Source organism: Eutrigla gurnardus, assembly GCF_963514095.1.
Source record: "Eutrigla gurnardus genome assembly, chromosome: 20".
Classification (NCBI taxonomy): Eukaryota; Metazoa; Chordata; class Actinopteri; order Perciformes; family Triglidae; genus Eutrigla; species Eutrigla gurnardus.
Window position 1 is genome coordinate 2614916 of NC_139931.1, and position 27802 is coordinate 2642717.

A 27802-nucleotide genomic window follows, 5' to 3' on the forward strand; every position below is an offset into this window, starting at 1 on the left:
TCACTAGTCTGCCGGGGGCTTCTCAGGACCACTTCCTGGGTGCCGGGCACTTTATTACCGATCCCACCGTAGTTCTGGGCAGAACATGAGTCCCGAGTCTCAAATCTCCACGTTACACCTGAACTCAACCCCAACTAACCCTTCCAATGTTCCGACCAATCACAGCTCTGCCTGCTCTCCGGCTGGGATCCGTAATCTGGGGGGGGGGGGGGGGGGGCGGTCTCTTGGGTCGAGGTCGCCCCGGCGACGCCCGTGTGGAAACGTCATGTACATAGTGCAACCGTGTAAATAGCAAATATTAACGGAGATCTATTTTACGTATGAGAGCGACGGCAACTTGGAAATCTTTGATGTTTTTTATTTGTCAGACAGGAAGTTGTATAGACGGCGAGGAAGACGCCATGTTGGATTGTACAGTTGAATCTCCTCAGTTTGATTGTTCTGTTGTTTTCTATCTGCAGCTCGTTTGTTTCTTCTTTTGTACAGAAGTTGGTTGTTTACATGGAAACTGAGTCTTGTTTTTGTTCGACGGCCCTGTGATTGGAGCAGAGGTCTGGAGGGGGCGGGGCCCAGATTCAAATATTCAGGGGGTGGGGCCCAGAGTCATAGAAATAAAACATTTATAGTTAGAGGGAAAAAGTCATAACGTTTATTGATAATAATAACAATGTGTTGGACTAAACAGTCGTACAGTCGTGTGATCTGACGAAGTCATTTTATGAGAAAAAAGTTGAATTATATTTATCAAAATAAACTGATAATTTAACGATAAGCAAGCGTGTTTTAATTTGACAAAAAAAGTTCTAACATTTATAAAAATTCAAAATGTTGTAAGAAGCAAATGTGAGTCTTTTTTTTAATATTTATTATTATATTTTCAATTAAAGTTATAATCAATAAAATGTTGGAATTTGAATAGAAATAGTTGTAATATTATAAAAAAAGCATAATTTTAGTCAAAACATGAGAGAAAGTTATAATTTAACAAAAAACAAGCTGTAACATAATTAAAATAAATACATTATATTGCAAAATTACAAATCTTGAAATATTTAGATTTTCATGGTAAATTATCTCGTAATCCTATTGTTCTATTACATTTACATTATTAATTAATAACTAATATTAGTACTAGCATTCCAACCTTGTGTTGAAATGTTAACAAAATGACAAATTTATCACATTTTATTATTTATTTATTTATTTTTATGACTATCACCAACATGTCTAAATTATGTTTTTATTATTATTGATGAACTTGAATTGTTAAATTGATTCTAATCGATTTTATTTAGTTTGAAGTCACTGAGATACTTCAGGTGTTTGTGATTTCATTAAAAGTGACAATAAAAAAAACGAGATGAATCTTTGAACGTTGAGTTGAACCAGTGAGGTGTTTCTATTGATCACTATTGATCCCTATAGATGGAGCTGTGAGTGTTGACCTCTGGCTGTTCCCTCCGGACCGCTCCTCCCTCTGCTGTCCCTCTACCAATGCAGACACTGAAATAAAGCGTCCTGACGATGAGTCCGAGTCCGAGTCTTTATTGAGAGTTTGGAGCTGTGGAGTGATGGAAACTATGCCTGCCCTCGACGTTCTGGCAGGTTTGAGTCTGAGAACTCTTGTTCTGCCGGCGAGGCAGGAACCAGAACCCGCAGGAAAAAGAACCGGCAACAGGAGACGGCCCACAGCTGCCTCTGGGCTCCAAAAGCGCTGCAATGCAAGATGGGTAAACGTGTCAAGTATGTGTGTGTTTGAGGGGAGGCGTGCTTGGATTTCAGCTGATAGGGTCCCTGCGCCCCCCCTTCTCCCCCACCGACCCCCTCAGGAGAGTAGTCTGGACCAGCATCCCTCCTGGACCTCTTTCCATCCCTGATTAGGAGACGGTTTATATTTAGGGCCACATTTAGGGGAAGGGTGAAGGAGACCACAGACCTGGTGTAGGGTCTGTTGGCATGACGACAGCACGTTAGCTCCAGCTGGACATCTCGCGAACAGCTGCGGGTCAAGGGCCGCGTCACGCATCACAGCTGTTAGCGCCGGCGTTGCGGTGCTTGATGAATCCGGGTCCTTGAAAGTACAGAAATCATGTAACCTCTAGTCCTGCAGGGTTCTGTTAAAGGGCCAGTTCAGATCTTTAGTTCTGACGATGGGAGTTCTACTAGCACTGCAGCAAATCATGCTGCTAGCACTGCAGCTAATAACGCTGCTAGCACTGCAGCTAATACCGCAGCTAGCACTGCAGCTAATACCGCAGCTAACACTGCAGCTAATACCGCAGCTAGCACTGCAGCTTATACCGCAGCTAGCACTGCAGCTAATAACGCTGCTAGCACTGCAGCTAATACCGCAGCTAGCACTGCAGCTAATACCGCAGCTAACGCTGCAGCTAATACCACAGCTAGCGCTGCAGCTTATACCGCAGCTAGCGCTGCAGCTAATACCGCAGCTAGCGCTGCAGCTAATAACGCTGCTAGCGCTGCAGCTAATACTGCAGCTAGCACTGTAGCACCATCTCGACCACGTCATGTCCCCAAAAGGAGCTAACCCTAACCCTAACCCCCGGATAAGTGGAGGACGATGGATGGTTCCAAAAGGCCCCAAGTGATGTGATAAACACATTGACCCCCATGTTTTGGGGCCCAGACCTCCATATGTTAGGTCCTTGGGACCCAGACCTCCATATGTTGGGACCTTGGGACCCAGACCCCCATGCTGGGACCAAGACCTCATGTTGGGACCCAGTCCCCCATGTACTTGATATCCCACAGAGTGAAGTACTATAAATAGTCACACATGTGAAGTACATTCATATCTGATCTCATGTCAGTTTGAACGCATTAACCTGCTGCCTCACTCTGTTTATAAATGTGTTGATTAATGTGTTTATTAATGTGTTAAGAGAAAACTTCTCAAGAATCCGTTTGGACATTGAGGACGTTTTCAGATTTTATTTCCACATATTTTACTATATTTTATTTTACTATATTTATTTCTAATTATTTTACTATATATTTCTATTTATTTTACTATATTTTATTTCTCTTGTACTATATTTTATTTCTACAAATTTTATTTTATTCAATTTTATTTTACTTTATTTTATTTCTATATTAAAAGTTCTGCTTTAGTTGTCATGGAAACGAAGGGAACCAGCAGCTGCTTTATGTATAAAGATTTTTCATATTTAAATAATGAAGGAGTCGTCTAAGAGGTGTCAGGACAGTGATGAAATAAAATCATTATACCACAAAAGTTACATTATTACATTTAGTTTAACATTAATCTCAACACGTGTTCTGATAGTTTATTTGATGTTTTATGTATTTTACATTGTGTAGTAAGACTGAAGTACTATAAATAGGCCCACATGTGAAGTACATTCATATCTGATCTCATGTCAGTTTGAAAACTGCTCATGAACATATTTGATCGTTTTAACGTCTGCAGCTGAATGTCCTCATAAAGACACATAAACACACACAGAGTGTTGAACATGTCTGTCAACCAGCGACTCACATTCAGACTGGACACACACACACGCCCCCCTCTCACACACACACAGACACACACATCCCCCCCCCCCCACCCTCTGCCTTTAAATACAGCTTGTCTGCAGCTCTTCGTCCTCGGTGATCGCATCCCCGCTGCTCTTCTTCACAAGTTCTCCTCCACCCTCAACCAAGGTAGCTATGAACACACACACACACACACACACACACACTCAGAGATGAGTAGCGTCGTATCGTCAGCGTACGGTGGAACAGTCGTGATGTGTTCAAAGACCAAACTAGAGACGCCGGATGTGTTTAAATTAACATTCAGAAATAATAATTCAGTTAAACATTCTGGATTAGAAACTCAAACCTGTGGAGCTTCACGAAGCCGTCGTAGTTTGATATATTTATATTTTACGAACGTACAAACACTCGATTTTTCAACATCTGCAAATTTAAAACGGAAGAAAGTTCAACTTCAACTTATTTAAACTTTAAATCTGAAAACAGATCTGAAGTTCATCTTTTCATAAGTGGTTGAGTTGAGCACCATGTGCTTCCAAACAGCTGTCCCCCCACCCCTCGGTCGGTACAGTCCTGATTGGTTGACTGAAAGGGGGTGTGTCTCACTGGTGTTTCTATAAATTACCTGTTAGGAAACAAAGTGTCATTTAGATTCGATATTATTTAGATTTTGCATTGTGTCACCTTCAAGGACTCGTCAACATTCAGTTTTTGTGAACATTCACCAAAGTATTTTTAGTTCTAACTTTCTGAATTGTATCTTTGTTAGCATTTGCCTCTGCTAGCTTCCAAACCAAGAATCACACAATTAACAACTTTAGTGAGTTTTGTTTGATTTCAATGCAACTTTTGTTTTTTTTCTGAGATTTTAATTGTAATGCTGAGTCATGATTAAACATAATGTTAACCGTCACGCTTATATGACACACTGATAAAAATAAAAACAAAATAAGGATCACTTTCATATCAAAAAGATTGACGACGCGTGTGAAAAAGAAAAAAAAAACGGATTTATTTCATGTAAAAATACTTTGAGGGTTCGTCCTCTAGCATGAATGTTATGAGAATGCAAGGAATGTTTTGATGCTTCTTCAGGAAATGTTGCCTGAGGGTGGCGCTAGAGGAAAGATAAGGAGGATCCCCTAATGTATCAGGTTCATCCTCTGGGGACCATGAATATTCACAGTGAATGTAACGGCAGCCTGGTCAGTGTTTGTGGAGCTATAATGCCGACCTCATGCTGCTGGACACGTTGCATGACTCGACATGTGACCCTGAATCCTAATTATACTCAGGAACTTCAGTCTCCCCTGGGGATTTGTTTTCCTGCCTCGCAGCCTGAATCCACGAGCCAATCAGATCGCAGCCGGCAGTAAAATTAGAAAGCAGCCGCGGCTTTTGTTGGCCGCGCAAGCAGGTGCAGTCTTTCAGTGAAACCATCTCCGAGAGAAGAAAACGGCGTCCAAACGAGTCGAGAGGCAGATTGTGATTTCCCATTCAGACATTTCCTTAACGAGGAGAAATGTAATATTCATATAGGAACCACGAGGCGAAGTTCCCACACGATAGGAAAATATGCAGAATCACCCTTTAAGACTTTGTAACAGGAGAAACATCAACACGCCTGTGAGGCAGAGCGAAGGGAAACATGATACCCTCAGTGAGAGTATATTTTAGTTCTACATATTTTCGTTCCTGAACTTAGTTTAACATAAATCTTAACATGTGTTCTGAGAGTTTATTAAATGTTTTATGTTTATTTAAATGAACCATTTCACGGTGAAGCTCTTATCATTTCCTGCTTTTATTGTCTTAAATAAACTGAGTTCCCCGTCAGAATAAATGACCTTGTTATCAGAGTGTCATTCTGTCTTCTTTGTTGGTGTCCTGCAGCCTTTTCCGTCGACATGGAGCGTACCTTCATCGCCGTGAAGCCCGATGGCGTCCAGAGAGGTCTGTGTGGAGAGATCATCAAGCGCTTCGAGCACAGAGGCTTCAGGCTGGTGGCGGCCAAGTTCATGCAGGTCACTTTACACTTTACACTCGACACTTTACACTTTACACTCAACACAATAAATATGTTAATGATTAAATAGGAAAAATACATCATTTGTTTTGAGGGACTTGTTTTAAAATGTGTCGGCAACATTTCTTATTGTTTATTCATTTTATTTGGGATGATTTAATTGCCTGATGTCATAGAAATATTATTGTGTAGTTTATAAACCTTTTTGACGGTCAGAAAGGACAGGCGGTGTTTTTGCCGTTAGTTTGAAATATTGTTCCGGTCCCCACAACGATAGAAGTACAGGAACACACACACACAGCGTTTAGATGACAGCTGTCAAGTTAAAGAATTTCGCAGCTACTCTGAAGGACACACACTCGTATCACTATCACACACTCAGTGAAGTTATTCACAGCTGTTGTGTGTGTGTGTGTGTGTGTGTGTGTGTGTGTGCTGTTAATCCCTCAGTTCCCTCCTCTGTCTTCGTCCATGTAGATAGTGTAATCTTAGTGTAGGAGTTCTACTCTGTTACTTTGCATTTACTGTGTGTTTTGTGTTCAGTCCTCTGAGGACCACATGAAGAACCACTACCTGGACCTGAAGGACATGCCCTTCTATGGTGGACTCTGCAAGTACATGTCCTCCGGACCCATCTTCGCCATGGTAACAGACATATATGTTTATCTATATATACTGTATATTATAGGACGTGTAGTTTTGTCAAACTTGGAGATATAGAGTCATGTGTCATCGGTGTAATGATGGATAAAAGAAGACATGTTTACTGATAATTTTGTGTGTGTGTGTGTGTGTGTGTGTGTGTGTGTGTGTGTGTGTGTGTGTGTGTGTGCAGGTGTGGGAGGGTCAGAACATTGTGAAGCTGGCCAGGATGATGCTGGGTGAGACCAACCCCGCCGACTCCAAGCCCGGTAGCATCCGTGGAGACCTGTGCATCAACATCGGCAGGTGTGTCAACCGCTAACCGCTTACTGCAACGTGGTGGCCGAGTAGTGTATTAAAGCTAAGCTCCTGGCTAATTCAGAGGTTGTGGGTTCGAGTCCCACCGGAGCGGTATGACTGCACACGACCCCCTCGTGGGATTCACGACAGCTTGGCTCATCTTTTAGGACTTTTATTTTGCTCCTTGAAAGTATTAAAATGGCCGATTTACATAATGCATCTTGCATGCCCTGTACTACATCTCCCATGATGCCACTGACCTCCCTGTGTCGTGTCTCAGGAACATCATCCACGGCAGCGACACCCTGGAGAACGCCAAGCGTGAGGTTGGCCTGTGGTTCAAGGCCGAGGAATTCGTCACCTACACCCCCTGTGCTACACCCTTCCTGTACGAGTAGGCCGGACCCCCATCACCCCCCCCCCCCCCCCCCCCCCCTCGGACTTGGTCTCCACTTGTTAACCATAAACATGTAGCACTTATCAATAAAGTCTCGTGTTTACAACAACTTCACTGTTTCTGTTTCTATGACGACAACCTTCTGACCATAAAGCCTAATTAATTAGCCTAAAACGTAAACTTTCTTCTGCAGACACGGAAACATCAAACAATGAATCATTTATCGTTTGATAACTTTTATTACATAAAAATGTAAAGTGAGTCATGGAAATGTAATCGTTTACAATCATGCTGCCATAAACTACACACACACACACACACACACACACACACACACACACTACAGACACACACACACACACTCCTGAAAGAGACATACATGTAATAAAACAGTATTTACACAACAGAAGTAAAATGATTCAATCTTAACGGCTGAATGTTAAAATCATTTAAATTCAATCTAAAATGTGTTTAAAATAACGTTAAAGGGATAGTTCGGAATTTTGGACATAAGACCTATTTTCCCAGTGAGCCGGTGTGTTTGAGACGTCTGGAGACGTTTTCAAGAAATTTCATTCAGTTCTTCTAATGGCCGAGTTCGCTTGTGCTATGGCTAGCGCAAGTCATTTAAAACAGTCCTGCCCACTCCACAGTGCACCCGAGGCAAATCCATTGTAACGGCAGACTATCGATGTACATATCTGTGTTGATAGAATGTTTGAAATAAAACCAACCTTGCATTTTTAAGGATTTATGTCTCAGCAGCAGCGTGTCATACTTCCTAGTAGGCTATGGCAGCGGCGGAGTGATATCACCTAGCACTTATAAGGTACCGGTTCTATAATAGTTTGTTTACCTGCTGTCATTGCTACAGACGCAGAGTAGCCTGCAGTGCTAGTTTCTTCAATCTCATAGAAATGGACACTTTTGGAGAATAAAGTGAAACTTTTGAAGACTCTGATGAGTTTTTTTCCACCCAAACCCAACCGTACCTGTACGAGCCTGAATATACAGAGGAAGAATTGCACGAGAGGGATGCTCAAAGGGCAGAACGTGAACGAGCGTCTGTGGAGACCGAGATAGCCCCCGCTGGAGCTGAGAGCCGGGACCGAACAAACGGAGACTGGTGGTGCCAGGAGGGAATCCCCTGCAACGCGTCCGAGGGTTTAGGGTCTACGGACGGAGCAGAGGTCCGGCTTTGCGGTGCGTAATTGTGGGTTCGCGTGGCCGTGGGCTGCCCGGTGTTTGCGTGAGGTCCAAGGGCTTTTCACCCAGGTCTGAGGGCATGAGGCCCGACAATTCGTCCTGGTTCGATTGCCTATTTACGGGCAGTGTTTCGGGTGGCGCGTCTTAGAGTTTTGAGTCCGACGGAGAGTCCGCATGTGTGGATTCGCGGAGCCGCCCGCTGCCCGGTGTTGGTCTGCGGTCCAAGGGCTTTTCACCCAGCTCTCAGGGCACAAGGCCCGACTATTCGGCGGTGTTCATGTGTCTATTTACCGGAGGGAATCCCCGCAACGCGTCCGAGGGTTTACGGTTCTCCGGACGGAGCAGTGGTCCAGGTTCGCGGTGCGTAATTGTGGCTTCGCGTGGCCGTGGGCTGCCCGGTGTTTGCGTGAGCTCCGAGGGCTTTTCAGACAGCCTTGGGGGTATAAGTGCCGACAGTTTGGCCCGGTTCGATTGCCTATAAAGTAAAGTTCTGCTGCTGCTGAGAAACTAGTTCCTCAAAAAATGGATGATTCATGCGATGCGAGGTTAGTTTTTAATATTATTCTATCAACACAGATATGTACATCGACAGTCTAGTGTTTTAATTGATTTGCCTCGGGTGCACTGTGGAGTGGGCAAGACTGTTTTTAATGCCATGCTAACTAGAACCATTGACTTGCGCTAGCCATAGCATAAGCGAACTCGGCTCACTTGGAAAATAGGTCTTATGTCCAAAATTCCGAACTATCCCTTTAAGGTGCTAATTTTAGAATTTTATAAATCAAAGTATTTGCTTGTTTTGGTGTTAAATTTGTATTGAAAACATTTACTGTATTAGACGCTTGTTATGTTTTACTTCTTCTAGTATTGTGATTGTCTTCATTCTTACAATATGTTAAATCAAATATACGCCGCGTATCTGTTAAATAACTGGTTTACAACGTTTGGAATATTTTAATCACTATTCAATAAACTTTTTGTGAGGTATCAAACATTTCTCTTTTAGCTTATTGAACACACACACACACGACTGATAATCTCAACATGACATTACACAGCATCCGGTAATATTATTATTAATAATATTATTAGTAATATTATTATTCATATTATTATAATGTACGTAAGAGTTCTGATGTACAAAGATGTTGGCGTTGAAAAAAATCATTGTACAAAAAGTTTTCTTTTCTTTTTCCTCCAGATGAGGATGTAACCCTCTCAGAACCAGAAGGGGGCGGCGGTCAGACCAGCATCATAACCCTCTTAGAACCAGCTCTTAAATAAACCCTTGTTTGGCCTCCGAGTCCTCGTCCACACGTAGAGTCTCAAACAAATACTACAATCAGCTTAGAAAATGTGCAGACGGGAGAACGTGAACCCCTAGAGGCCACACGGAGGACTTCGCTGACTTGGTCCTCATCAGTGTGGACGAGGAGGAAGATCATGAGCGAAAGCACATAAATAAAGAAAATAAAAGTAAGGAGGATCAAGAGTCAGAGTAGAAGTTTGATGATGATGGAAACAGTAGAAAGAGATGAAGGTCTGATGAGGCCTACTGGTCTGACAAGGCCTACTGGTCCTGGGGGGTGAAGAACCCTCCAGAAGACCCGTTGGTTTCCGCTTCAGACTCTTCCAAGTCTTTGTTCTTTGGACCTGCAAAAAGACAAAAAACACAAAGTACTTTAATGTACTTCTACTTCACTACATTTATCTGACAAGTTCTTTACATCCAGAAATCCATATAATTAATTATAACCAGCCTGGAACCAGCCCTAAGTTTTGCTTAGTTAAGCAGTTTGATAGTGTGTGGTATTAGTACTTTTACTTCAGTAAATTATCTGAAAACACCACCGCATAGATTAGTTGTGTTTGTGTGTGTGTTTGTGTGTACCTGCCCCCCCCTCACTGCTCTCTGGGTCAGCTGATGGCGGCTGGGCTGCTGAGGAAGGAGTGGGGGGGGATGGGTAATCGGGCGGCGTTTCATTCTCGTCCCCTGATAGGCTGCTGGGGACGCCCGTTACCACGGCACCGGAGAGGCTGACGGGTCGCTTAGTGACGGGCAACTTTCTCTCTGAAAGAAGAAGACAACGATGGAGTCAGAGAAAGTCTTCACAAGTAATTACACTCAACAAAAATATAAACGCAACACTTTTGTTTTTGCTCCCATTTTTCATGAGATGGACTTAAAGATCTAAAATTCATTCCAGATACACAATATTACCATTTCTCTCAAACATTGTTCACAAATCTGTCTAAATGTGTGATAGTGAGCACTTCTGCTTTGCTGAGATAATCCATCCCACCTCACAGGTGTGCCACATCAAGATGCTGATCTGACATCATGATTAGTGCACAGGTGTACCTTATACTGCCCACAATAAAAGGCCACTCTGAAATGTGCAGTTTTGTCTCACAGCAAAATGCCACAGATGCCACAAGCATTGAGGGAGCGTGCAATTGGCATGCTGACAGCAGGAATGTCAACCAGATCTGTTGCTCGTGCATTGAATGTTCATTTCTCCACCATAAGCCGTCTCCAAAGGCGTTTCAGAGAATATGGCAGTACATCCAACCGGCCTCACAACCGCAGACCACGTGTAATGGTAATATTGTGTATCTGGAATGAATTTTAGATCTTTAAGTCCATCTCATGAAAAATGGGAGCAAAAACAAAAGTGTTGCGTTTATATTTTTGTTGAGTGTATATCGCGTGTCAATCAAAGTCTGAGTGTAGTGAGTGCAAAATAGTCATAAAAAGGCTTAGTCATACCCCCCCCCCCCCCCCCCCCCCAAAAAGTCATACTATAGCATGTCGAAAATTCATGAAAAAGTCAGTCCACATATATTCATAAAAAAATATTTAAAATTGTTAAAAAGTCATAAAAATCTCTCATATTGCTTGACATGCCAAGTCTCAGTGTAGTGAGTCCAAAACAGCCATAAAAAGCCATGGTCAATATTTATAGGGGAAAAAAAAGTCATACTATAGCATGTCGAATAAAAAGTGAAAAATCGACAAAATTCATAAAATGTTGTAAAAATGATTGAAAAGTCCTAACATATGCTTCTACACTCAACAAAAATATAAACGCAACACTTTTGTTTTTGCTCCCATTTTTCATGAGATGGACTTAAAGATCTAAAATTCATTCCAGATACACAATATTACCATTTACCAGATCTGTTGCTCGTGCATTGAATGTTCATTTCTCCACCATAAGCCGTCTCCAAAGGCGTTTCAGAGAATATGGCAGTACATCCAACCGGCTCACAACCACAGACCACGTGTAACCACACCAGCCCAGGACCTCCACGTCCAGCAGGTTCACCTCCAAGATCGTCTGAGACCAGCCACTCAGACAGCTGCTGAAACAATTGGTTTGCATAACCAAACAATTTCTGCACAAACTGTCAGAAACCGTCTCAGGGAAGCTCAACTGCATGCTCGTCGTCCTCATCGGGGTCTTGACCTGACTCCAGCTCGTCGCCGTAACAGACTTGAGTGGGCAAATGCTCACATTCGATGGCGTCTGGCACGTTGGAGAGGTGTTCTCTTCACGGATGAATCTCGGTTTACATTGTTCAGGGCAGATGGCAGACAGCGTGTGTGGCGTCGTGTGGGTGAGCGCTTTGCTGATGTCAATGTTGTGGATCGAGTGGCCCATGGTGGTGGTGGGGTTATGGTATGGGCAGGCATCTGTTATGGACGAAGAACACAGGTGCATTTTATTGATGGCATTTTGAATGCACAGAGATACCGTGATGAGATCCTGAGGCCCATTGTTGTGCCATACATCCATGAACATCACCTCATGTTTCAGCAAGATAATGCACGGCCCCATGTTGCAAGGATCTGTACACAATTCTTGGAAGCTGAAAATGTCCCAGTTCTTGCATGGCCAGCATACTCACCCGACATGTCACCCATTGAGCATGTTTGGGATGTGCTTGACCGGCGTATACGACAGCGTGTACCAGTTCCCACTAATATCCAGCAACTTCGCACAGCCATTGAAGAGGAGTGGACCAACATTCCACAGGCCACAATTGACAATCTGATAAACTCTATGCGAAGAAGATGTGTTGCACTGCATGAGGCAAATGGTGGTCACACCAGATACTGACTGGTTCTGAGTCCCCAGACCCCCAATAAAGCAACAAAAATGCACATTTCAGGGTGGCCTTTTATTGTGGACAGTCTAAGGCACACCTGTGCACTAATCATGATGTCAGATCAGCATCTTGATGTGGCACACCTGTGAGGTGGGATGGATTATCTCAGCAAAGCAGAAGTGCTCACTATCACACATTTAGACTGATTTGTGAACAATGTTTGAGAGAAATGGTAATATTGTGTATCTGGAATTAATTTTAGATCTTTAAGTCCATCTCATGAAAAATGGGAGCAAAAACAAAAGTGTTGCGTTTATATTTTTGTTGAGTGTATATCAGAATTTTTATCAGTTGGTTAACTTTATACAGAAGTGGCCCGCTACAACGGTCGCTAAGGCAACGGTAGTCGCTACGGAGACGAGACCAGGAAGGTCTACTGGGTTTATTTCTACGACGTCGCATAAACACTCGGACCTACTTTTCTTCTGGCCCTTGTACGTCTGAGACTTCTTCCTCTGGCGGGTCTGGAGGTCTCTGGAGCCTGAAACACAAACATACTCACGCTGGCTGGTTGCTAGGTAACCACCGATGGGGGGGCTCTGTGATTGGCCTTCCCTCTAAATATATTATGTATATTATAGTTACCTGCGTTGGCGGCGGGCGGCTGCAGCTGGTAGCCGGTCAGCTGACACCAGCCCACCGGGTACAGGTCAGGTGACTCACAGTCCACCCACTGGTCGTACTCGTCCTCCCAGCCATCAAAGTGTATCCGTAGCAACCGGTGGACGATGCGGGTCACCGTGGCGACGCAGACCAGCCTGGGCTCCATGAGGTCCACTGCCTCCAGCTTCATGCCGGGACGGAAACCGTGATCGGGGACGTGCTGCCGGGGGAGACGGGACGGATCACATGACCTTTACATGACCTCCACAGGACCTTTACATGACCTCCACAGGACCTTCTGGGTCAGAGGTCACAGGTTTCATACAGAAATACAATATAACACAACATGGAGAGAATATAATAATACTACTAAGAAGAAAGTACCACAATAAATCAATAAAATGATCCGAAGGAAACCTGAGACACAGACGGAGAATAAAACCTCAAATACAAACTAAGCCATTAATAATGCTTCACATCTCAGAGACTACGATCCGACAGTATGAGACCCGTACCAGGGTCTGGTCTCACCTTGTTGAAGAGGGTCACGGGAGCCGCCACAGACCTGGTCTCCTTCAGGTACTCGAACCACCTGAAGGGAAGGCCGCTGTAACCTGAGGACAGGAAACAAGCAGACGAGTTCCTTCATATCCTTCTGGTCTTTTTTTTAAATGTTGCAGTTTTTAATTCTGAGATATTTTAAGGCCTTTTAAAAAAAATGTGTTGTTTTATTTTTTACATGTTTTAGTTTTTTTTTTTTTAATTTGAAGTGTTTTACATTTTGAGGGGTTTTAATTTTTACGTATTTCAGGGCCTTTCGTAAATTTTAAATTTTAGAGTTTTTGATTTGTGACGTGTTTTATTTTTTAATTTTAAGTTTATTTTTGTTTAGACGTGTTTTAGGTCTTTGTTTATTTTGAGGTATTAAAAACGCATCAAAATAAAAACTCGATTAGAAGGAGTAACTAGATGAGACCTCTAGGGGGCGTCAGCTCGATGTGGTTGATCTCACAGAAGCCGGCGGGGAAGATGGACGGAGACGTGGAGTGATAACAGAACCAGTCAGATCCGTCGGCCGCCTCCGAGCCGGCGATGCCGATCATCAGAAAGCCGTCTGCCAGGACCTGACGAGGACAGACAGGTGGTTAGACAGGTGGTTACTCTGGTCTGTCTTCACCTTGGCGGTCCTCAGCCGGGTCTCACCTTCCTGACTGTGGCCACGCAGATGGCAGACAGGTTCAGAGGGTCGATGGCTTCCAGCTTCATCCCGTCTTCAAACCAGGACCCGGTCTGATCCACCTCCTTCACCTGCACAGGGTCACAGGGTCACTGATCAGGGAACGGATATGAGCACAGACAGGAGGACAGACAGGAGGACAGACAGGCTGTCTCACCCTAGCAAACAGCTGTCCCGGAGCGTCCGTCTGAGTGATCGGCTTCTTCGTCACATCTGGAAACACAAAGTAGTTCTTCATCATCATGTCAGCAAAGAGCTGCCGGCTTAAATCCAGCGTTTTCTAGATGGAGTCTGGTGGCGGGGACGTGGGGGACATGGGGGACGTGGGGGACACAAGGACGTGGGCATCAACCCACCGGAGCGCTTGAAGCGGTGCCCGATGGACCGGGACCAGCCGATGCGGTGGATCAGAGGACTGTACATGTGGCACCAGAAGTCGTCGGAGCCGTCGTCACACTCCTCGTAGACCAGACGCAGGCGCCCCCCCACCACCTGCACCGCCACACAGGACACACATGAGACCACATGACCCCCCAACAACACAAGCAGACCGCTCAGGTGCTGAAGACCGGCCGAGTCAGATCCACCTGTTCCACCAGAGCCACCCGGGTCCGACACAGGTGGGTTTTATCCACCACCTCCACCCTCATCTGCCTCTTAAAGGGGACCTGCAGACTCTCCTGGACCTGGGGGGACACGGGGGGACCATTAGCTTGTTACACGGTTGGGAGATGGACCACAAACATGACGCTGGTCTGACCTTGGTGGGGAAGTCTGGTGGCAGAGTCTTGGACCCCGTCAGCCTCTTGATGAGGAACGTCTTCCAGTTGGTGAAGCGGTGCAGGATGGCTGAGAACGTCACAATACAACCTTTCACAATAAAGGCTTTCCACTGATCGAGCACACAGACTTTTATTGTGAAGGGAAACTCTTACTCTGAGGTGGGACCAGAGGTTTTCCTCCGGCAGCACACCAGCCCACCGGGTGGATGTCCGGCACGCACAGGTTCAACCAGAAGTCTCTGGTGGAGTCGCTGTCGAAGCCCTCGTACCGCATCAACGCCTTGAAGCCTGCACCGATGACATCATCATCACCACCATCATCATCATCATCATCATCTACAAACACAGATCTAGCTACTCTACTAAAAACCTCATCACTATAAAAAGTTTCAGCTTTATTTGTACTTTTATTGTGAAAATCTCACAACAATAAACCAATCGGGACGATATTAAGAGATCCATCCAGATCACTCAAACCAGAGAGAAAGAACAGAAAGACCTAAGGATGATGCTGTTGTCTCCATAGCAACCAGATGAAATATGATCAGTATGATCACCTGCCAGTTTGATGATGCCGGCGATCCAGTAAACCTTCATGGGCAGAACGCTGTCGGTGTTGGTGACCTCGACCCGCAGGCCCTCACTGATGTCAGCCCACGACCTCCCCATCGGGACCTCCATCACCACCACCACAACAACAACAACAACAACAACAACAAACAACACCAACAACAACAACAACAACAAACAACATCTCACACACATGGTTTCATATCTAAATATATATAAACATATTTACGTGTGTGTGATGCACCCACATGTTTGAAGCAGCTGACCGGTGCTCCCGTCACATCTCCGTCTCCAAGGTAACCGCCCCAGTCAAACATCTCCACGGTTACTGCAGCAAATATTATGTTCTATTTTATAACTCTTTCGTATTTCCATAGAAACACTCGCTGTCGTTATGAATCAGATGATGTATTATTGTGTTATTAGTCTTGAGAAGTCATGTGACCCGCCGCCAAGACTCACCGCTCCTCTTGACTCCGCCCTGCTGACTCGCCTGCTGCTGATAGGACGGTCTGCTCATCAGAGGCTGTTTGTGCAGAACCTTGGTCTTCTTAGTGGGAGGCTTCCCCTTTAAGACAAGGAGACACGTTAGACTTCCCCTTTAAGACAAGGAGACACGTTAGACTTCCCCTTTAAGACACGGAGACACGTTTGACTTCCCCTTTAAGACACAAAGACACGTTAGACTTCCCCTTTAAGACACGAAGACACGTTAGACCTCCCCTTTAAGACAGGGAGACACATTAGACTTCCCCTTTAAGACACGAAGACACCTTCCCCTTTAAGACAGGGAGACACTAGACTTCCCCTTTAAGACACGGAGACACGTTTGACTTCCCCTTTAAGACACGAAGACACGTTAGACCTCCCCTTTAAAACAGGGAGACACATTAGACTTCCCCTTTAAGACACGGAGACATGTTTGACTTCCCCTTTAAGACAGGGAGACACGTTAGGCTTCCCCTTTAAGATAGGGAGACACTTTAGACTTCCCCTTTAAGGTCTGTACTATTCTGTCTGCTGAAACTAAATGTGATAAGAACGTGTCATGTTCGCTTCAACGAACGAAGCACACGACTCAACGACGACTTACTGAACGATTTTACCCAGGAGTCAACAGGAAGTCAGCGAAGGACTCCTTAGACACCGGGGACAGGGGGGACACCGGGGACAGGGGGTCTGGTACCTGCAGCCGGGCGAGGATGCTGGCCTTCTTGGAGTTGGAGGAGAAGCTCCTGGAGCAGGAGACGCTGCAGAAGCGCTTGGTTTTACTGTAGAAGGCGTCTCGGACTCCCACCATGCTGCACATCTCACAGGTTGCTGCCACGACACAACAGACATCAGGATGAAAGACCAACAACATGGACATGATTAGTGAAGTTATACATTCCTGCTGTGATTGGCTCAGAGATGTAACGGACTAACAGTCTACCAATCAGAGCCTCACATGGCGTCTTCCCGTCCGTCCGGACAATCAAACCACAAATTTTGCACTTCTTTTAGTTCCTGAACGCACCACAATCGTCAGCAGGTAAGCCCCGCCCCCTAAAGCATCCCCTGCTTTCTGGTCTGGTGGACTCTAAATGGACCATAATGTACTAAATGAACATCATGCTGGATTGAAGAAGACTTGAAACTAGAGATTGAGACCATAAACTCATGTTTACAATGTTTACTGAGATAATACATCAAGAGAGAAGTAGGACCATTTTCTCATAGACTTCTATACAACCAGAGAGGAGTCGCCCCCTGGTGGCCAGCAGAGAGAAGTAGGACCATTTTCTCATAGACTTCTATACAACCAGAGAGGAGTCGCCCCCTGGTGGCCGGTAGAGAGAAGCTGACCCATGCCTATCTTCCCGTCGGGGTAGGTGTACAGCTGCCCGTTGGACTTGATGAGCGTTAGGGAGGAGGGGGAGGATGGGGGGAGGTGAGGCTCCTCCTCCTCACTGTCCTCGGGGCTGGAGGCTCCGCTCCCCCCGCTGGACTCACTGCTGCAGCTGCTCCGGTCCTCCTCCAGACCGTCCAGCATCCCGAAGGAGTCACAGCGCTTCCTGTTTGGACGCTCCACCTGAGGACGAGGATGGGAGTCAAAGAGTCAGAGACGGGAGTCAGAGATTCAGAGATGAAGGTCAGAGAGTCAGAGATGAAGGTCAGAGATGGGAGTCAGAGAGTCATAGATGAAGGTCAGAGAGTCAGAGATGAAGGTCAGAGAGTGATAGATGAAGGTCAGAGAGTCAGAGATGAAGGTCAGAGATGGGAGTCAGAGAGTCATAGATGGAGTCCTGACGTATTTTCTACTTCCACTCTAATCGACACACAAACATCACCGCTCATTAAATATGATGATTTGTTGTTGATGAAACCGACCAAAAGTATTTTAGATCAGCAAAAAGAAATAATGCAATCATATAATAAATATCACATTCGTAACGGAGTATTTCTACCGTGTACTACTGTAATAAATACATATGATCGTATCATGATTGATCGGAATAATGATTATAGCCTCAGAAATATGAATACAAGTCAGTCATCAGTAATCTGATTTTCAGTCCTGCAGCCTGGTTGATGGTGCGTTCAGGGGACCACGGACCAGACGGTTTGGTGGAGCGTCACCGCACCACCGCAGTGCGGTAGAGAGAGAGAGAGAGTAGGAGAGAGAGAGGGATGAAAAGAGAGAGAGAGAGAGTAGGAGAGAGAGAGGGATGAAAAGAGAGACAGAGACAGAGAGAGAGAGAGGAGAGAAAGAGAGAGAGAGAGAGTAGGGGAGAGAGAGAGAGAGAGAGAGAGAGAGAGAGAGACTCGTAGCCACAGCTGACGAACCGAGTCGGCGCGAGACCACCACACTGGATGAGACGCAAATCGGGTTTTTTTCTCGGACTGCAGACACCCGGATGTGTCTCTTAATAAAATTCGGGGCTCGTGTGACTCGCATGAAGCCCCAATTAAATTCGGCATACATGCCATGCATCTAGCACCGCGGTCTGCCGTAGAGACGGCATGTTTGTATCCTGACGGATCCACCTCGCCGACCCCCGCTGCGGTGACCCGGGACGGGGATCTAGAGGGGAAAACAGCAGCGCGACAGTCAACGGGACGTTTCACTGAATTAAAAGCTGTCCGGTTGAGTCCACTTATGCAGAATAAAGGGGTGTCTCGTGTTTTTATTCACCGTGCGGGTCAGCGAGAAACGTGCCTCTTGTCAACAAGAATGGAAACCTTATATCGCGGGGTTTTTGAGTGCAGTTCAGTGGACGGAGATAGAACGGCGGACGAAGCAATCATATAATATTACGATTTGGGCGAATTAAGCAACACTTTGCGCAAAATATCTGCGCCGAATGAAGGTTAATATCCAGCTCCGACGTAAACACGTGAAATGGAATTTTATTGAGGTGTTTATTGCTTATCAGAGAGCGAGACGTCCTAAAAGTAGAGGGTTTCTCAAGGGAGTCTGGCCTCGACTTTCTGCCTGAATCAGCCTCTAACGCCGCTATGTCAACCGCAACAAAGGGGGGCTACCCGCCGCACGGACAAGCCTCGGCACTCACCAGGTCTCTGGGGGGCTCCATCAGACCGGACCACGGGGGGACGCGCGCACCGGGACTCTACAACCCGCAGGAAGAACCATTAAAACCCAGCGGGGACATCAACACATAACCAGACTTCTTGTGCGCACGCGCCGAGATCGCAGCTGCTCATCTGCCATTGGCTGCCGTGTCTGCTTCGTGTGTGGAGTTCAGATTAGGTGGCGAGCCCGCTAGCGACCTCTGCTGGCCAGAGACGGAACCGCAACCATATCAGGACCTAAATAACGTGTTATAATAATAATCATCATAATACAATTATAATGATAATTATCACATTAGCTTTATCTGGCAGTGTTGTAAGACATTTAAAGATGATTTATTGAAATAAAAGTAATAATATTACAATGAAAAGATATTCAGTTTAAAAATACAGAAACATTGGGAAATTGTGTAAGTATGGAATTTAAAAATCCTGCTTAAAAAGACCCACATCCAAAATCCACATCCACATAAATTACATTTCATTTTAAATATCAAATATTTAATAAAAGTGATATCAAAGTACTTCAGGAGCCTTTTGGTCGTGTTTAAACAACGAGCAACACATTAAACTGACAGTATTGATGAAATGATAATGATGTCCTGGACTCGCATCTGTATTTGTGATTCAAGTGTTGATTAAAAAGCAAGAAAACATAAAAGTATTCTCAATAGAGATCTGTTTGTTTTACCGATTCTATGATTCTTCTTGGGTTTTTATTCTAATAAAGAAGAGCTTGATTACATAGTCAATAAAAAATGCAGTGTTTTATTGCCGATGACTCATGGGGAGCATCATATAAAAGATGCATTGTGCTCTGGCCCTCAGGTCCTGGAGAACCTCTGCAGAACATGTGAGAACCTGAAGGGCTCTGGTCTCCTGCAGCAGAGGGGCGGCGCTGCCATCCTGCTGAGACATGCAGCTGCTCAAAGGCTGATGCTGATTCAACCTGAGCTCCATCAGGTCCCAGACAAACCCAGCGGGACACCTGAAGGGAGCTCAGACTGCTGCTCCAGGATCAGATTTAGGAATGCAACACAGACAAGGACCCTTTAAAGGAGTGCTGTGATGTCACCGTGGCAGGTTCTCCGTGCAAGCAGGGCGACCCGGGCGGGTTCAGGTTCCCGTGGTCGTCGTGGACCTGGAGACCTGGTGCAATACGGCAGGAGCTCCCGTCTGTACCTGCAGCAGGTAGACAGGAGACAGGGAGACAGGAGACAGGTAGACAGGTAGACAGGAGAGCGGACTCGTACCTGCAGCAGATAGACAGGAGACAGGTAGACAGGAGACAGGGAGACAGGAGACAGGTAGACAGGGAGACAGGAGAGCGGACTCGTACCTGCAGCAGATAGACAGGTAGACAGGAGACAGGTAGACAGGAGAGCGGACTCGTACCTGCAGCAGGTAGACAGGAGAGATTCACGAGTGATGATTAAGAGCAAGGGAACGTTAAAAGTAGCAGATTTCTCAATGGAGTTCTGTATGTACGGATGTACATTCTTCTCTCCACCTGACCCATAAACATCAACATTTAACTGACCTTTATACTTGATAATTCGTAATAGTTTGAAGAGCAGGGGAACATGAAAAAGACAGATTTATAATAAAGTTTTGTTTTGACTGAGCACATCGTTTGTATTAAGATTCCAAAATTAAATGATACATATAAAACAAAGGGTTCTCCTATGGAGTTCTGCATGGACTGAGATCAGGAGGATCCATGGAGACTTCACGTCTGATACTTGATTGGTTGTCCTCCCCTCTGATTGGTGGATGCAGGTTCAGTGTCTGGAGATGACCAATCAGAGGCTGCAGCATCAGATCCAGGAGGAGCTGAACAGGAAGTGTCCCCGGTACCTGAGGACAGCGTCCCTGCTGCAGGACCAGGTGAGCCCACTAACCCCAGAACACAGAAGTCCAGGTGTTTTATACCAAAGTCAAGCTACTCACCTGGATCAGGTAACACCTCTCTCTCTCAGATCAGTGAATGTCTCTCGGCCGAGGCTCAGCTGAAGCTGCAGCTGCTCGCTGCAGAGCTCGCCGTCTTGGACTTCGGTGTCAGGTAGATCCACACACTTTAAACACGCTACATGTGGACACTTCCCATCATCCCCTGCTGTGTGCACAGGTGTGAAAAGGAGCGTGACCATCGTGGTCGTGTGGAGGCGGAGCTTAGTAACCTCAGGATGCTGCAGGAGGCGCTGATGGGCCGCGAGCTGCCGGAGCTCCACAATCTGGCGACCAATCAGATGCAGCGGCTGATGGAGCTGCAGGTTCAACACCAGCAGGTAAAACCAGACACTCACCTGGATTATTCAAATGAACCTCCACGCCATGCTTCCTGTCCACCTGTCCAGGACGCGCAGGGTCTCCTGGCCCAGATGACAGGGGACGTTGTCATGGAGATGCGGACTGCTGAGTCATCAGACCTGATCCAGCAGGTGGAAGACCTGAGACAGACGGGTGTGATGCTGCTCATCAAGAACCAGGGTGAGCGCTGGTTCAACGCCCAGGTACCCCAACACCTACAGCACGCTCTTAATTTTAACCCAAGTTGGAAGTCTTGAATGTTCGATGACCACGGTTCTCACTTCAGTGGGTTTTTAAATCAGCAACGTGTCATCAGATGTGTTGTGTTCAGGTGTCCATGTTTGGTTCCCCGGAGGTGACCTTTGACCCCCCAGGTGAGTCTGAGGTGGTCCAGGCCCAGCTGGAGGACCTGAGGAGAACAGCAGCGAGTCTGGAGGAAGAGTGGACTCACCTGTGGACTCAGGTGAGACAATAAACACAATCAGCCTCAGACCACCAAAAGTCTCTGGTACTGATTCAGGTCCATAGAGACTACCTCTAGACCACCTATAAACCACCGTCCCTGCAGCCTGTGGACCAAGGAGCCTTTCAGTTAGCCTGGGCTTTGCTTAGGCTAGTTGTTAATGCTAATGCTAATGACTACCGTACACAAATCCAAGCCTCGCATGTAAATTAAAGAGGTTGAACTCGACTCTGTCACTATAACAGACCTGGTCCAGACCTGGTCCTGACAGACCTATAACAGACCTGTCCAGGTTCCAGCCATCCTCACAACGCTAACATGTCAAAACCGTGTGTCTGGGTAGAATGTGGCGTTGGAGGCCTCCGGTCTGGAGCAGACAGAGTCCTGCAACCGGCGGCTGGTGGACCTGCAGCAGAGAGCAGACGGCCTGAGCAGAGACCTGGACTCGGAGCTGCAGGCTGCAGCTCAGCGGGCTGCAGACCATCAGGTCCTGCTGGACGTCTGGAGCAGACTGGAGGCTGAGATACAGGACTACAGGAGGCTGCTGGACGGACGAGGCCGACAGGGGTACGAGACCAGGAAAATTATGATTCATGTTAAAACAGCAATATTACAATGTTTATAGTATATCTTGATATAAAGGATAAATTAATTCCCAGGAAATTATTGAAAAATTGCTTTTCTTTTTTACGTTTGTGTATTGAACAATAAGTTCGGCTCTGTTTTCTCTTCTTCGGTTTTACTTGACGTCTGTGGAACAACCAGCGACTGGGCCTTCAGGAGAAACAACCTGGCCCAGGTTCTGGGAGGATGTCATGGGAGGATGGGGGTTCAGACATTCCTGACGGATGGGAGAACCCCTCCAACTGTCCCTCCCTCAGAAACAGACTCCAACGAGTCTGAAGACCAGAGACCAGGAGCTTGTACCAAAAGGCTCAAGAGGGAATCCACCGGTGCAATCATCAGCAGGCGAATCCACCCTGTGGAGGATGAGGTCTACACCAAAGATCCAGATCTGCAGAGCTCATCGATTGTTCGTACTCAGACACTCCGAGGTTCAGGAGAAGGAGAAAACACCACATTGGTTCCTGACACACAATCTGCTGGGAGTCCTGCTGTCAAAACAGAACCACGATTAAGGCAAGGACCACTGTTCACTAATGATCCCAACAAAGAAACTGTGATATCGGTTAAAACAAACTGCACTGAGGGCTCCATCCAGGCTGAGAACCAGGATCCTGCACAGGGTGGATCTTTGAGTCTGGAGACTCCAGCAGAAGCTGATGGGAATGTGGGGGAAGTTGTCTGTGGATCTCTTGGTAGGTCTGAAGAGGATAAGGGTAAGGTCTCTGGTGGGTTTACCCCGATTGATGCCAAGGACAAAGAAAGAGATGGAAAGAAGGGAGAAGAAGGTATTTTGTCCGATGCACCCGATAGTGAACAAGACAAAGTCCTGAAGGATGCAGGTATGGGAGCTGCAGCTGCTTTAGGCAGCAAGGACGACTTTGAAAGGAAGACTGCACATACAGAGATGGGAGAGGTAGACCCTGCTGAACCCGACAATGAGATCCTGAATCTAGCAGCTCATGAAGAATGGTTAAGTACAACAAAGTCAACAAAGTCTGTAACAGATTCTGGTGTGGCTTCGAGTTCTTCAGACCCTGAAGAGAGGCTGAGTCCAAGTGAAGCTTGTGTATTTGTGAGTCCAATGGCATACCCAATTCCAGAACCCTGTCTGAGCCGAGTTGAGACTGAGGTATTAATGAGCGTGACACATCAAGTATTTTGTCCAGTTGATCCAGAGGAGCAAGTTCGAAGTCCTGATTCTCTCCTAAGTCCAGACAAGTGCTTGAGTCCGGTCGAGGCTGAGGGGTGTCTGAGTCCAGTCGCAGCAGAGGGGTGTTTGAGTCCAGTCAAGGCTGAGGGGTGTCTGATTCCAGTCGCAGCAGAGGGGTGTTTGAGTCCAGTCAAGGCTGAGGGGTGTCTGATTCCAGTCACGGCTGAGGGGTGTATGAGTCCAGTGGAGGCTGAGGGGTGTTTGAGTCCAGTCAAGGCTGAGGGGTGTCTGAGTCCAGTTAATGCTGAGGGGTGTCTGAGTCCAATTAATGCTGAGGGGTGTCTGAGTCCAGTCGATGCTGAGGGGTGTCTGAGTCCAGTCGATGCTGAGGGGTGTACGAGTACAGTCGAGGCTGAGGGGTGTCTGATTCCAGTCACGGCTGAGGGGTGTATGAGTCCAGTGGAGGCTGAGGGGTGTCTGAGTCTGGTCGAGGCTGAGGGGTGTCTGAGTCCATTAGAGGCTGAGGGGTGTCTGAGTCTGGTCGAGGCTGAGGGGTGTCTGAGTCCATTAGAGGCTGAGGGGTGTTTGAGTCCAGTCAAGGCTGAGGGGTGTCTGAGTCCAGTTAATGCTGAGGGGTGTCTGAGTCCAGTTAATGCTGAGGGGTGTCTGAGTCCAGTTAATGCTGAGGGGTGTCTGAGTCCAGTTAATGCTGAGGGGTGTCTGAGTCCAGTCGATGCTGAGGGGTGTACGAGTACAGTCGAGGCTGAGGGGTGCCTGAGTCCAGTCGAGGCTGAGGGGTGCCTGAGTCCAGTCGAGGCTGAGGGGTGTCTGAGTGTGAGACCAGTGGTGAAATACGTTCTCTGTACGAAGGAAGAATGCCGGTTGCGAGATGAAGAGGACTCAAACAGGAAGGTCCGGATCTCAGCGAGAGACAGGGACAGTTTGGGTTTTGGATTATTTGAAGGTAACGAAGGAAGTAGAGGTATACACAGGAACCCTCGACCATCCAGTGGAGGGATCGGCCTTCGGCTGGGCAGCAGCAGTCTTGGGGGCTTTGAGGTCGGAGGTCACCTTGGTTGTAGGATCAGAGCAGACGAAAAGGTACAGCTTGGCTTTGGAGCCCTGCATCCAGAAAGTGTGAGTAATGAAAGAAGTCCCAGAGACCGGTTCAAAGATACGACGGGCATTGCAGACAGCAAGGATGTCCAGAAACCTGCTATCAGTTCAGGAAGCAACAGTGAACAAGTGTTTGTTAAGTCAGCTAGCTCTGAAAGCGTCCCAGCCGATGGAGGAACTACCTTTAACAGCGTGCCAAGTAACACAAGTATGACCTTACTCGGCACAGAAAGTGAGGAAAGTCCATCAGGAGGCAAGTTGCCCACAACGAGGAGGTTCAGCAGTGGAGGAAGTGGGGAGTGGACGGTTTATGGCGGCTATCTTGGACGTAAGAGAAGCCTGGATGGCAGCGTTACCTCCCCCAGTGATGGGATAGCAGAAGGTCCATCAGTGGCCAAGAACCCTGCAACAAGCCCACAAGAAACGGGGAGGTTCAGCAGCAGAGGGATTGGAGAGTGGATGGTTTCTGGCGGCAGACTCGGACGTAGGAGCAGCTTGCCCAGAACAGGGAATGAAGAAGGCCGGTCAGGGGTCCTGCTCCTTGCAACGAGCCCACCGGACACCAGGAGCTTTGGTAGCATCGGCAGTCTAAAACGCAGTGATAGCTTACCCATCACAGGGAGCAGAGAAAGACGGCCGGCAATGCAGCTAGCAACAAGCCCCCCAGAAACCGAGAGGTTCGGTAGTAGAGGGAGTGGAGAGTGGAGAGTCTACGGTGGACGATCCGGACGTGTGAGCGGCGTGGCCGGCAGCGATTGCTTACTGAATGCAGACCGGGAAGAAAGCCTGTCAGCAGTCCTGCAACTAGCAACAAGCCCTCCAGGAGGACCAAGAGGGTTTGGCAGTGGAGCAGGTGGTAATTATGGCCAAGTCATCAGCCCACCAAGTAGCTACACCAGTAGTGGACCAAGACTGAACTGTGCTGGTAGCGGGGGCAGGCTCATCCCTGGTGGGGTTGTCAGGCGCAGCAGCAGCGTGGGCAGTGGTGGGAGGTTGAGTAACTCAGGTAGCAGCAGCAAGATCGGCAGCTCACCTGGTAGCCGCAGGGCTAGCAGCTCTGGTAGATCCACCAGCGCTGGCAGCAGGGACTCGAAGCCCGTTTACAGCTCAGCTAGCGGATGGAGGAGCACTGTGGGGGGTACAGGGGGGTCTGGTGGAGGGGGGGCAACCGGCAACCTGAGATCCCCGAGTCCTGGAGGCAGGACGGGCGTGGGTGGTGGAGGGCGGCTGAGCAGTTCAGCAGGCGCGAGCCGCATTAGCAGCTCCTCTGGGTCGGGGAAGACCATTAGCACGGGGAGGCGGGTCATCAGCAGCAGCGACCGGCAAATCAGGAGCACCGGCAGCAGAGAGGGAGGCAACAGGGAGAGAATCAGTGTCTGTAAGATGGCGGCGCTGTCGATCTCTGCTGCAGGGAGGGAGAGAAGTCAGGACCAACAAAGACAACAACAACAACAACAGGCTGCAGGTGAGAACAGCTGCGTCACATTCACAACAACAACAATCAGAACACCTGCACATAAGATACAAATAATAATAATAGTTGTCTTGCAGCCGTCTCCTCTCGTCCGGCGGTGGCTGACCATGGGGGACTGTGCCAGACCTGACGGCCTCGATGACATCATCACACAACTCCGATTGGCTCACTGGGGAGGGACAGGGTGATGGCATGCTTAAAGGGACAGTTCACTCACAAATCCAAAATACATGTTTGTCGTCATACTGACTGTTCATTTTGTTTAAAAATGTTTTAAATCATTTTTTAAAGAATAAATCAGGAAAAAACATTTGGGTGAAAACTGACATTAAGAGACTCGTAAATATAAAACCTTTGACATGAATCTGTGTTTCCTTTTAGGTTTAACTGCTTTGAAATGTGGTTTATTTTTAGTTTTAATGTGATGAAATTAAATAAACTTTAACTTTAAAATCACTTTTCTCTCTGTTGATGTTTTAAACTCCAGATCTAAATAAAGACGATTAACAATCAGACTTCTGTTTGCATTACTGATATTATTATTATCATTGCTATTAGCATAATTTTTTTATAAGATGTAGTAGTATCATTAACATTATTATCATTAATATAATAATTACTATTAGACAATATTTTCTATGAGAAGAGTACCACTGTCGATGAGTTTTGTCCAGCAGGGGGTAGCAGAGTCCACCCTAAATCTCACAGTGTGAATAGGGAGTTCACTATTGATGATGATCTTTCATTCAGATGATGGTTTCTCCTTCTAAACGTGTGTTGAGCTGAAAAGTCTCGTCTCGTCTTGTTTCTGCAGATGGCGACTTCAACAAAACAAGAAAGTTGTATTTGAAAGCATCCCTGATCCTGAGGATCACCATCAGGTTCCTCTCTGAACCAGAACAACCACCAACCAGCTCCACGTCTTTACTTGTCCCTTTGGTTTATGACCAGGAACAACTTTCCCATCAGCCCCGGCTCTTTGTGCCCGTCGCCCTCTCTGCAGGTTTGATTGACAGGTGGAGACAGACAGCCAGTCTGACTGACGCAAGTCTCAGAGAAAGTGAGATGGTGGAACCGGTCTGGTTCCAGGTCTAATTCAAGGGCTGGGTCCAGGTCTGATTCCAGGGCTGGGTCCAGGTCAGAAGCAACTTTCATGTTTACATATAAGATAAACATTGATGAATGATTTAAATTAAATTTTGTGAATATTGAATGAAGTTTGGTGTAAAAATGCAGCACGTTTGTTTTAAAAAAAAATTAATTTATGATGTTAAAGATTTGAGATGCGTTGCTTCTAGCGGCCTCTCTGGCGGTAGATAGAACTGCAGGCGAGCCTCTGGGACTCATCTCCCTCACCCAACAGTGTGGACTGTCTCTCATCTGCGTGATGCCTTCAAATGCTCCACACTGAAAGGAGGTCTGTGGTTTCCCCTCGTTGGCGTCACTTTGCTTCTTGATGACTTTTCTTCTTCACTTCCTTTAGTTTGTTGTTTCTTTTTCTTGGACTGGAAGTTGAATGGTCTTCTTTCTCTGCCTGTTGATCCTCCATTGTGAGTCAGCAGGAATGAAATGTACCAAACACTTCAGACTAGATGGAGCCTGATTCAGCAGTAGGAAGTTACAGATTTCCC

At 46.6% G+C, this 27802-nt stretch overlaps 3 protein-coding genes across 3 annotated transcripts; 2 read left to right on the forward strand and 1 right to left on the reverse strand.

Moving 5' to 3' along the window:
• Positions 1 to 1711: 1711 nt before the first annotated feature.
• LOC311031535 (nucleoside diphosphate kinase B-like) lies at positions 1712 to 6996 on the forward strand. Its single transcript, XM_084037870.1, has 6 exons — positions 1712 to 1730; positions 3610 to 3687; positions 5416 to 5546; positions 6092 to 6193; positions 6384 to 6496; positions 6771 to 6996. The coding sequence occupies exons 1-6, from the start codon at positions 1727 to 1729 to the stop codon at positions 6886 to 6888; spliced, it is 546 nt and encodes a 181-aa protein (XP_083893996.1). The 5' UTR covers positions 1712 to 1726; the 3' UTR covers positions 6889 to 6996.
• Positions 6997 to 9316: 2320 nt separating this feature from the next.
• On the reverse strand, positions 9317 to 19265 carry LOC311031506 (MBT domain-containing protein 1-like). Its single transcript, XM_084037824.1, has 18 exons — positions 19013 to 19265; positions 17304 to 17529; positions 16645 to 16778; positions 15921 to 16026; positions 15707 to 15786; positions 15446 to 15563; positions 15042 to 15176; positions 14867 to 14955; positions 14694 to 14792; positions 14463 to 14598; positions 14264 to 14319; positions 14073 to 14177; positions 13846 to 13993; positions 13401 to 13483; positions 12852 to 13089; positions 12685 to 12747; positions 9985 to 10164; positions 9317 to 9746 (listed from the first exon to the last, which is right to left on the reverse strand). Exons 1-18 carry the CDS (start codon positions 19031 to 19033, stop codon positions 9664 to 9666), a joined length of 2100 nt encoding a protein of 699 aa, XP_083893950.1. The 5' UTR covers positions 19034 to 19265; the 3' UTR covers positions 9317 to 9663.
• A 229-nt stretch (positions 19266 to 19494) lies between these two features.
• On the forward strand, positions 19495 to 26653 carry LOC311031426 (uncharacterized protein). Its single transcript, XM_084037738.1, has 9 exons — positions 19495 to 20222; positions 20811 to 20918; positions 21011 to 21093; positions 21160 to 21319; positions 21389 to 21544; positions 21673 to 21804; positions 22148 to 22371; positions 22570 to 26162; positions 26249 to 26653. Exons 1-9 carry the CDS (start codon positions 20100 to 20102, stop codon positions 26299 to 26301), a joined length of 4632 nt encoding a protein of 1543 aa, XP_083893864.1. The 5' UTR covers positions 19495 to 20099; the 3' UTR covers positions 26302 to 26653.
• The last annotated feature ends 1149 nt before the right edge of the window (positions 26654 to 27802 follow it).